Source organism: Rana temporaria, chromosome 3 (assembly GCF_905171775.1).
Source record: "Rana temporaria chromosome 3, aRanTem1.1, whole genome shotgun sequence".
Lineage (NCBI taxonomy): Eukaryota > Metazoa > Chordata > Amphibia > Anura > Ranidae > Rana > Rana temporaria.
This window is the reverse complement of record NC_053491.1, coordinates 333,532,717-333,544,451: the sequence shown is the minus strand read 5'-3', so window position 1 is coordinate 333,544,451 and position 11,735 is coordinate 333,532,717. Positions and strand designations below refer to the sequence as shown.

The window sequence follows — 11,735 nt, the reverse complement described above, 5'->3', positions numbered from 1 at the left end:
ATGCGCACCTTTGTCTTTGTGCCTGAACTCTTTTTTGCTGGTAGTGCGAGATCAAGGTGGTCAGCCTTTTTGGAATCTTGAAAAAAAAAAAAAATATAAAAAAGGAAAATATGGTAAACAACTGGAAAGACATTAGATTCAGAACACTGAAATTCTTAGCATGCGAGTGCAATTTTTATTTTATCATCTTACCATGATCCCGTTTTTTATGCTTTGCTTCTTCCTTTTTTTTCTTTTTCTTCTTTGATTTTCTGGAGAAAATAAAAGCAGCATATTTACTATGAGAAAGTCTTGTATATCCCAATCTCATTCTAAACATTAGATGATCACTTTCCACATGCAAGGTGTTCACAGCTAAATGAGAGTTTTTTCCCCTGAAATAAAGGACTTATTCTGATCGTCTCTAATGTTCCATCTAGTTCCTGTCCTACATTCTCAAACGATTACTGACATTTATTTTGTGTGCTCATGTGGAATATTCCCCCCCGAGCTATGAAATACTTCTTGCTGCTTTGCACAATAACCCAGCCTACATTAAAATGCTCAGTGAGATATGCCAAGAATATTTTTTGCCATGTCAATAGTAATCAAATGCTAAATGAATATTCAGCCAGATACTTTGCATTATATATAAAATCTAGAACGACAATATAATATACAGTATTGCAGCTTACCAGTGTTTGGAAGCGATTGCTGTATACTTTTTTTTTTTTTATTCAGCCCCCCTTTCTATTTTCCTCCAGTGATCCTGCTGGTGACATTTCTGGTCCAAGAGAAATACCCTAGCACAAGGCTATAGAACACCCCCCTCTAGCCTCATGGTGATATCCATAACATACACGATATTATCAATAGTATTGTGATGCCTGCCTTTACACGCACATGAACTTTAATGGCATCCGTCTTCGTTCGTAGGGTTCAATACTGAGCTGGCCGACCCTTTGCAGCTATAACAGCTTCAACTTTTTGGGAAGGCTGTCCACAATGTTTAGGAGTGTGTCTATAGGAATATCTGCCCATTCTTCCAGAAGCGCATTTGTGACGAGAAGGCCTGGCTCGCAGTCTCCTCTCTAATTTACCCCTAAGCTGTTCAATCAGGTTTAGGTTAGGACTGCGCAGGCCAGTCACATTCCTCCACCCCAAACATGCTCAATCTTGTGTTTATGGACCTTGCTTTGCGCACAGTCATGTTGAAACAAAAAAGGGGCCATCCTCAAACTGTACCCACAAAGTAGGGAGCATGAAATTGTGAAAAACGTGTTGCTATTTGCCCACATTTATGTGTAGTGCAGAGCACGTACACATGCAATCTAGTGTGCGGTCATAAAATGTTCGAAAAAATAGGATTTTTGTACTCACCGTAAAATCCCTTTCTCTGAAGTTCATTGACGGACACAGCAACTTAATCTTGACCTTAGGGTTATATCGCCACCTTCAGGAGAGGACTAGGCAGAACATGTTAAAAACAGCAAAAGCTGCACAGTACTGCCCTGGGGCGGTCCTACTGGCTATAACCCCTCACACTGCATCCATCAGCTCAGTTTCGTCAAAAAGCAGTACAAAACAGAAAAAGGAGGGGTGGGTGCTGTGTCCATCAATGAACTTCAGAGAAAAGGATTTTACGGCGAGTCCAAAAATCCTATTTTCTCTTTCGTTCATTGACAAACAGCAACTCAATCTTGACATTAAGGACGTCCCCAAGCAGTGTTAAAAAAAAAACGAGGGGTGGTAACAGCAAGCAAAACAAACTCCACCCACAACAACCAGAGCTCCTTAACGGAGGAGTTGAAACCTTAAAGAGCCGCCTGCAAAACCTTGCGGCCGAAGAAAGCATTCGCAGATGCACTCACATCAACCTTGTAAAATTTAGTGAACGGATGACCAGGTCGCCGCCTTACACACCTGGGAGACGGACGCTTGGTGTCGGAAAGCCCAGGAGGCACCAATTGCCCTGGTCGAATGTGCCGTGACAGGAAAGGGAGGCACCCGCCCTTTTAAAGGCATAAGGCTGGATCACGATCTGTCTAATCCACCGAGAAATGGTGGCTGATGAAACCGCCAGGCCCTTCTTCAGACCGGTTATCGACACAAACAGTGAGTCCGACCTCCGAAAACAGAGCCGTAGCAGACAGATACACTCGCAGAGCCCGGACCACGTCCAAGGAATGCAAAGCAACCTCCTTAGGATGTGACGGAAGCACAATGTCCTCATTTAGCTGAAACGCCGAAACAACCTTAGGAAGAAATGAAGGCTGCGGGCGTAGCACTGCCTTATCCTTTTGGAGGATCAAGTAGGGAGACTTGCAAGACAAGGCCGCCAACTCAAACCCTCCTGGCAGGTGAAATAGCCACCAGAAAGGCTACCTTCTGAGAGAGTGTCAATAAGGGGATCTCCCTAATATTTTCAAACAGCGGCTCCTGAAGAAACGAGAGCACCAGATTCAAATCCCACGGAGGCATGGGTGGCCGAACTGGAGGGGCCACATGTTGAACCCCTTGCACAAAACGTACTTACCAATGAATGAGCCACCAAGGGTCGCTAAAAAAATAAAAATAAAAAAAAGATGGTGCTTATAGCAGTTTTCTGATCCACTCCCCACTGCAAAAACAGCAGAATCCTGGAAATCAAATACATCCGCGTACGCCACCCCATCTCCCCACACAGAGATGTAGGCCTTCTGTGTGCAATGATAAATCTTCAGAGAAGATGACTTCCGCCCTCTCAGCATGGTAGAGATTACCAAATCTGACAGACCTCTGTCCCTTAGCACCTGACTTTCAACAGCCACGCCATTAAAGCCAGCGACTCTAAAGCAGGATGAAGTATAGGGCCTTATGACAGAAGGTCCTCGCGCATCGGAAGTCGCCAAGAACATCTGCCACCATTTGCACCGTCGGTGTACCAGGGATGCCGAGGCCAATCTGGGACAATTAGAATCACCGGTCTCCACTCTCGACAAACCTCAAAACCTTCCGATTGAGTCGAGGCCAGAGGCCAGGAGAGCCACATCTGGCGTGCCGATCTCGGACAAGGAAGTCGAAAGACCTCCCGATGTAGCGACCATACCTCTTGGTCTAGCTAGGGCCTGCTCGATGGTCGGGCTGGGGAGACTACCAGGATCTAGATTATCCAGCCTGTCACCCAGCCCGGCTGTTGATAAATCACAGGAATCAAAAAATCCAGAAAAATGGTCCCCACTGGGAGCCAGGTCCTTCTACACTAGGCAGAAAAAAAAACGAGCTGCTGGATGCAGTGTGAGGGGGTTATAGCCAGTAGGACCGCCCCCTGGGCGGTACTGTGCAGCTTTTGCTGTTAACATGTTCTGCCAGTCCTCTCCTGAAGGTGGCGATATAACCCTAAGGTCAAGATTAAGTTGCTGTGTCCGTCAATGAACCAAAGAGAAACACGTTTGAACCCAAAAAGTGTCAAGCAAGAAGCATATATTTATTTTATTTTTGAAGCAAAAAAAAAAAAGGGCCAAAGAGGCACATGAGCTCCTTTGCCGTGTTACTCATTGGATAGAGAGAGATATACCGGTAGATAGATATCTATATCTCTATCTATGAGAAACAATAAAATGGAATGACACAGGGAAAAAAAGTACCAACTAACTGAAATGTAATTAAAAGTGGAAGTCCATGCTAAAACGAAAATCCCTGCATCTATAGCCACCCAACACTTATAAAAATCAAGTTTAAAAAAAAAAAAAAAAAAATCATAACATTAATAGGTACTGGCCTCTAGTGGATGTTTAATATATTACCACTAACGGATTAAAATATGGGAGACCTCAAGTGGTCATTGAAGATATTACCTTCTACTATACTTAGAGTCAATAGAACAAACTCGGACTTTACAAGGTAAAGATCATAACATTGACAGGAACTGGCCTGTTATTGTTTCTATTTGATATCATGGCGTTTTATAATAAAATGTAATGAAAGTAACCGCGGTGTCTAGCAATTGAGACTTCTTGGAAGGCTTTATTTTCCTTCCCCTCCATCATATGCTGGTGGAGGGGAACCTTTCCTATACTCGCTGAAGATATTTACTTACGTGTGTGATTTATACATGGACTTCATAGTTTATGTATTTTCATAATTCAAATGAAGATTTATTTTTTTGTTTATTCACTATGGTGATGATATGCAAGTGATATAAGAGCGCGGTTTCTTTGTCACTTTTCAATGCCATCAGTATGTTTTGCAACAATAAGGTTGCAAAGGTCTTGAGAGCTTTTTCTTTTACCCATGAGATGTTTCTTGTGCGACACCTTGGTAATGAGACACCTTTTTACAGGCCATCAGTTAAGACTGTGACATGCGGATATTAATTTGCACTGACAAGGGGCAGGATTGCTTTCTAATTACGGATAGGACTTCAGCCAGGCCCTTGGCTCTCTATGCCTTTCTTTACTTCAATACTTTTTCCCCTGTGTCATGCCATTTTTTTTTTTTTACTACACATAACTTAAAGTAGTTAAAACCCCCTGCAAGACAAAAAGGCATAATGAGCTAGTATGCATAGCATACTAGCTCATTATGAAATACTCACCTTAGTTTGAAGCCCCCGGAGGAGTCCCGGCACACTGCTCTGCCCGGCGACATGTCTCCCAGAGTTATTTGCGGGCCCCAGGTGCTGTAATTGGCCGGAGCCGCTACTTCAGTCCCACACGTGTGTGGGAGTCACTGGTAACAGCGCATCAGCTGAAGCACTGGCACAAAAAAGTAGTTTCACTGCGCCCCTCCCTCAATGACGTTGGCACATGGTGATACAAGGGATATCTCCTAAACCGTGGAGGTGTAGGAGATACAGGCTTACCTGTAGTGAAAAGTGGTTGTAGAGGGTTTAAAATTTCAGAACTTTTTGGTTTTGGTTTCTTTGTATCTATGGATTGCATGGGTTGTTACCGACATGCAGTGGAAATTTCATGTCAACATCTTTAGAGATATATTTACCTAGAAAAAGAAGGACTCCAAGCCACTGGCGCACCCCACCACCCGAGCCCTTCTCCTGTACAATTCTCTACCCATGCATCACATTTCGCACAGTGCAGTGTATTGAGAGATTTACAATCCTAATTGTTCTTGCCAGAAGGATCTTTACATCACCCTTACCTAGAGCGAGAGAGGTCTGATGTAATAAGCAGATCCACCAAAAGTGAAGAATTTTTATTTTTAAAGTGTGACAGAGCCAGCACAGCACAGCACCAGACTGCAAGGTAAAATACTGGCTTAGTGTGGAGGATAATGTGAACTTAAACAATGTAAAGAATTGTTGTAATCCTTGGCGGGTTTCTTTTTTAAACCATCCCCCCACTGGGAAATTCATCCTCTCCATCTGTCTTCACTGTTGTTGGAAAAGAAAGTAATCGGAAATACGTAAAACCTGACAAGTGTTCAAAACCATTCAATACTTCACCCAAAAGTAACAAAACAAAACACAAAAATGTAATTTTACCTCTTCAGCCCTTTGGACACGGTCGATACAACTAGTCTGAAAAGGTTAAACAAGCTCACGGCTGCGGTGACCTTCCTGCAAATCATAGGTATTAAGCTGCCCCTTGGTAGCTCCTGGGCTCCCAGGAGCACAACACATATCAGGATGGTGAGCGAATCAGGATCTGCTCACTAAATCCAAAAGAATCCAGAGGGTATGGGAGACACTAGGGTTCTAATAGACCCCTTTCCAATGCCATCACATAGGGGACTTGTTAGTCAATTTGTGATGGCAATAAAGCTAAATATAAAATAAATGTTAAAAAGCGTTAACAGATAAGAATATAATAACCAATATATCCTAAAGCGCCCCCCCAACCACTTTCAGAAAATATAAATAATGTCATTGGGGGTTCAATTCATTTTCTAGCTAGAAATTTAGATTTTAAAACGTGTGAACATTTTTAAAATTGCTCCAGAGGGGAATACGTTAAATTCAAAGAATATACTTACTTTGTCCAGAGTTTGTAGACACGTTGCAAAGTGATCTTTGAGGTAGCAAAATTCTAAACGGAAACATAAAAAATATGCATAAAACCATAATCTTACAACACAGTCACCTCCTAAAAAAATTAAAGGGGTCCCTGTAAAATAAGGTTAATAACACCAATTTATCTGATCTTCGCTCCCATAAGGAGTTTATGTATGAGGATTTTTTATTTGCATCCGACACACATATCAGTATGTCATTTGCACGATCCAAGTTGGAAGTGGGGCGATCAGGAACCCAGTTCAATGTAAGTTTATATGGAGGATATTGGATTTCATGGCATCTACATAGTTGTCACATTTGCCTTGCGGCAATGATGTCAGGGTTCCAATCCCAGCAGAGACACCATCTGCATCCCTCTCGCTGTGGTATTGTATCAGAATACAATGATTAGTGTTGCCGGCTATAACCAGCGTCACTGATCGTTCGGGAAAAACCCATCAGGCTGCTTGTGGGATAGATCCTTGCTGACCAGCTAAACTTACCTTTCCTTCAATGGGCCACCCCTTGCAAGCTTCTTCTGCTGGGTGCTGGTCTTCGACAGTCTTCATTGGCCGGCGCATGAACTGTGCTTGCGCAGCTTAGTGCACTTAGTGGTCCAAAGACGACAGCGAGCAGGCAGTTCTTTCTTTTATTGCAGAAGAGGCATTGCATGTCTCTTCTGCAATAAAGAGCGTGCCTGCTAGCAGTTTTTGACAGTGGGACATTAGTTCTGCTTCAAGGTACCTGGGAAACTGCTGCTAAAAGATACGCATTTTCTACAGTACCTGAAAAACTAAATCTGCCTAGTTATAAAAGACAGGCTTCATTCAGACAGACAACCACAGACAGCAGCAAGAGACAACGTATTGCTGCAGCTGGGTTAACCGGTAGCTGTGAACAAATGCAGCGAAGAAGCCTGTACAAAGTAATGACGGGCTGACAGTAGCCACCGTTGTCTCAGGATCTTTTCATGTCATACGATTACTTGTGGTTAGGAACAGATGTCGAATGCTGGACACTACCAGGTGTGGACATCGCTCCCCAACCACAGGTAAGCACTCAATGTGCAGCTACATCTGTCAACCTGTAATTGGTCTGTATAGGTTTCCTGGCCACAGCTGCAGTACTACGCCATCTCTTACCACTGTCCATCTGTGTAAATGAGGCCTTTATCTGCCCACTTGAGACATGAAAACCACTGCTGAAGTTTAGATACCAGCCATCTTGTACCCACGCAGGTACCATACATCAGCTCTTATGATCTTTCTCCAGCTCCCGCAGGCACTGTTCATCCAAGGTAGGGTTGTACAGCACCCTGCCAGCCCCTCCCACCAGCTACAATCTGCCTGCATTGCATAGAGATTACACAGAGACCCAGGAGGTTGTTAGGTTTAGAATGAAATATGTAAAGAAAACAGAAATGTTTTATATAAAAGTTCAATAGTATGTCGATGAAAAGGAGAGGGAGGAACCAGGGAAGACAAACATAAGCAGATTAAAGTGGAGTTCCAGCTGTTTTTTTATGTTTATTAAAAAAGTCAGCAGCGACAAAAAAAGTGTAGCTGCTGGCTTTTAATAAACATACGGTCCAGCGACGCTTCGCTCCTCTCCCCCCCCCCCCCCCTCTTTGCCAGCGCCTCCATTAGAACTGTGGGCACCCGGCCGTGACAGCTTTCGGCTTCACGGCCAGGCACTCACTGCGCTTGCGCAAACAGCGCAGCGCTCCCTGAGTGGACAGGCGATCGCCTACAGAGCGGTCCCTGGGCGGAATATAAAAGTGGGACAGGAAGTCCCACTCCTACTGAAGCCTCCATTCCCCCCCCCCCCCAAAAAAAATGACATGCAAAATGTGGCATGTAAGGGGGTGAGGAGTGGATTAAACGGAAGTTCCACTTGGGTGAAACTCTGCTTTAAACTTCAGAGGGAGGAAGGAAGGAAGAAAGGAAGAAAGGAAGAAAGGAAGAAAGGAAGAAAGGAAGAAAGGAAGAAAGGAAGAAAGGAAGAAAGGAAGAAAGGAAGAAAGGAAGAAAGGAAGAAAGGAAGAAAGGAAGAAAGGAAGAAAAGAATCAACTATCATCTATTTTTATTGTACAGATCTTACCGCTTTTAGAAAATGTACAATGCTTTGGGATTTAAAGGATAAGTTCACCTTAAATGCACATTTTTTTTTACCTGCAAAATAAATTTGCATTTACGATTTTCCGGACCTGGAAAGCATTGCAGCAGTGATCAGCAGATCATAGATGCCATGCAGGTCTCCTGCAGATTGACGATGTAAGCGGTCTGCCCATACATCGTACAAACAGGTAGCTTTACACTGACAAGAAGAATCAATGAATTACCACAGTACTGTGGTAGTTAATTGAGAACTACAAGCCGACAGTTGGAAAGGCTGTTGGTAGTTGTAGTCCACGCATTCACAGAACACTTTAAATGAATGATGCAGCTAGGCATGCAGAGAGTTTTCTTTAGGTTATGGTAGTGAGCGAGAGGAGAACCCCCACTCGCTGCCAAAAATGGAGGATCAGGGGACTGAACATTTGTAACATGTTACACCCATATTCAGGGTGTAACATGTTACAAAAAGGTAAACTTATCCTTTAACCACGTGCTAAATGTGCTACAGCCAATTGACAGCGACAGCGCAGTTACCCAGTTTTGGGAGGGCGTCTTGATATCCTAGCAGAACTGTGACTGCCATTTCAGGTTGCTCTGTGATGACTGTGTCCGTTGGCTCAGTGCCACCTATCAGTGCCCATCAATGCTGCCTCATCAGCGCACATCAATGAAGGTGATAAATTACCTACTTGCCAACAGGAACGAAGAAAAATATTATTTATTTCTTAAACATTTGGCCTTTTGTTTAGTAAAAAATAAAAAAGCCAGCGGTGATTAAATACCACAAAAAGAAAGCTCTATTTGTGTGAACAATAAAAAAAAAAAAAAAAAAAAAAAAAAAAGGAAGATAGAAACTTCATATACGTGTACAGGGTTGCATGACCGCGTAAATGTCATTTAAAGTGCGACAGCGCTGGGGGAAAAAAAATAAAAATAAATCGGCCTGGGCAGGTAGGGGGTAAAAGTTTCCAGTAGGCAAGTGATCAAGCATACTTTTTAAAGGTCAAAAAAACTTCATTTTTACATGGGTATCTTGCAGCACTGGTGTACTGAAATCCCAGATACTACATTCATGGGGTTTGCGTGTTCTCCCTAGGTTTTGTGCAGGATTCCTCCTACACTGCAATAAGCGTTTATTGATCAGTTTGCGCAAAAGTTATAGCATCTACAAAATAGGGGATAGTTTTATGGCATTTTTATTATACTTTATTTTTTTTTTTTTTTACTAATAATGGCAGCGATCAGCAAGTTTTATCATGACTGCGACATTATGGCGGACACATCGGACACTTTTGACACATTTTTGGGACTATTGTCATTTTTATAGCGATCAGTGCTATGCACTGATTACTGTGAAAATGACACTGGCAATGAAGGGGTTAAGTGTGCACTAGTGTGCGATTCTTACTGTAGGGGGGCGTGGCGAAACACTGATCGTCGTTCCCTATGACAGGGAACAGACGATCACTGCCACTAGGAAAAAAGGGAAAGGTTTGTTTACACTTACCTCTCCCCGTTTTATAGCTCTGTGTCCCGAACGCGGGACACCGGCGGCGATCGGGTCCGCGGTCACGTAGCTCAGGACCGAGTCGCTGGCAGCGCGCAACCCACGGCTGGGATCTTAAAGGGGACGTACCTGTACACCCTTGTGCCCAGTCGTGCCATTCTGCCAACGTACGGCAGTCCTTAAGTGGTTAAGCTGGACATAGCAAGTGTGTCCATGCCGCCGCTGTCCCAACTGTCATGAATGGGACTGCCTGTATGGGAGGGATATACAGAACACCTGTTCATCTTAAAGCGGAGTTCCACCCAAAAATGGAACTTCCGCTTATCCCACTCCTCACCCCCTTACATGCCATTTGGCATGTAATTTTTTTTTGGGGGGGGGGGGGGGGGGGAGTGGGGGCTTCAGGAGAAGGGGACTTCCTGTCCCACTTCCTCCTTCCGCCAAGAGGCTGCAAAGGCGATTAAGCTTAAACGCCTTTTGGCAGCCCCTCCCTGTAGGCGATCGCCTGTCCAATAAAACAGCGCAGTGCCGGGCCGCGCGCGCAGTGGGTGCCCGGCCGTGAAGCCGAAAGCTGTCATGGCTGGGTGCCCACAGTGACAATGAAGACGCTGGCCGGGGAGGGGGGGAGAGGAGCAGAGCCCCGGCCGGCGCGTTGCTGGAACGCTGGAGCAGGCAAGTGTCTGTTTATTAAAAGCCAGCAGCTACACTTTTTGTAGCTGCTGACTTTTAATAAATATTGGCTGGAACTCCCCTTTAACATGGGTAAACACAGCCCTGCACAGGGGTATGCTTATATACAGTACGCCCTGTGTAAATGATGCCTTATGCATAAGTACACATAATGAGAAAGTTGGCAAAAAATACCGCTTTAGCTGCGATCATCCGATTGTTAGTACACAGCTTTTGGGAGCTGATTATGACAGTTCATTTGAAAATACCTGAAGGGACAAGCACAATTTCCCCCCCCTCCCCCAGAGTATGATAACAGAACGAATGATTTTGATGTAATTAGTATGGTATTTGTATGAAAATAAATAAAAAAAAAATTATATATATATATATATAAAAATATAAAATCGTGTGACCAAAGCATGATGCTAAGAATACATAATTTCTGAAGTTGTATTCTGTCGTACAAGACTTTTTGTAACCTTAGTAACCTATTGGCTTTCTATACGAGACTAGCATGAAAAATAAAATAAAACAAACACACACACACACACACACACACACACACACACACACACACACACACGGGTGCTGGGGTGGACACTAAATGTGTCCGATATTCGTATGGTGTGTACGAGGCATTAGACTGTAAGCTCCTGGGAGGTCAGATACTGAATGTACAGTAAGAAAAGCATTGCATATTCAAAAGCTGCCTGAAAGGAATAATCTGAATGCCAGTGAAAGGGACATAGTAGTGTTGAGAAAAAGGACAACATGGGCATGTCTAGCAGGAAACCACGAGAACACATCTAATTAAATCACCAGAAACATGGAATGAGGAGGACAGTGCAGACAAACCTCTAGAAGCAGCACGTTGCTGAAACTCAGACACATACACAGTGTTTCCAATGTACACAGCTGGTAAACATAACATGGTGTGCCTTCCACTTCCCCCTTACCTCTCCGTTTTCTCGTTGCAGCTCTCTGGCAGCCTTGGCATATCCATTCTTCAGGAGATGCTGGTGAATGAGAGCCAACAGGGCACTCTTAGACTTCACCATCGTGCAGACGAGCCTCACACACTGTCATATACACACACCTTCTCCTCTGTGCACCATGTGCTTCCTGTTACATGACTTCCGGTGTTCAACCACCAGTGAGAGCTCGGTGCAGCACGAAATCCAGCCATCCCCTTGCATGTGCGCATGCGCCGGTTTCCGGTTTTCTTTTAAAGGGCATGTACACTTCAGACTTTACAGAGTTTGAGCCAGAGTTATATAGCATTGAAATAGGAAGTAAAGTCTTCGTCTTTAATTGTATCTATAGGTACTCCTATAATGAGTCTTACCTGTAGGTACTGTAAATATCTCCTAAGCTTGCACCATTTAGATCTAGGAGATACTTACTGTACTCATAGCTCCCAACTGTCCCTGATTTGGAGCAATGTCCCTCTGTTCCTCTCCCCCCTTC

The 11,735-nt window shown here is 43.9% G+C and overlaps 1 protein-coding gene across 3 annotated transcripts in view; it reads right to left on the bottom strand.

Annotated features, from left to right (window-relative positions):
• The window catches only part of TCOF1 (treacle ribosome biogenesis factor 1), a 22,549-nt gene extending 11,121 nt beyond the window's left edge, over nt 1-11,428 (bottom strand). Inside the window, exons 1-4 of one of the 3 annotated variants that reach the window (XM_040345021.1) lie at nt 11,225-11,428; nt 5,953-6,005; nt 193-251; nt 9-76 (exon numbers count right to left, since the gene is read on the bottom strand). In XM_040345021.1, the coding sequence (XP_040200955.1) occupies nt 9-76; nt 193-251; nt 5,953-6,005; nt 11,225-11,326 (282 nt within the window). In that variant the 5' untranslated portion in view covers nt 11,327-11,428. The remainder of the gene's footprint in view (nt 1-8; nt 77-192; nt 252-5,952; nt 6,006-11,224) is intronic. The other 2 variants (XM_040345020.1, XM_040345022.1) reach the window with 2 other exon arrangements.
• Nucleotides 11,429-11,735: the final 307 nt, after the last annotated feature.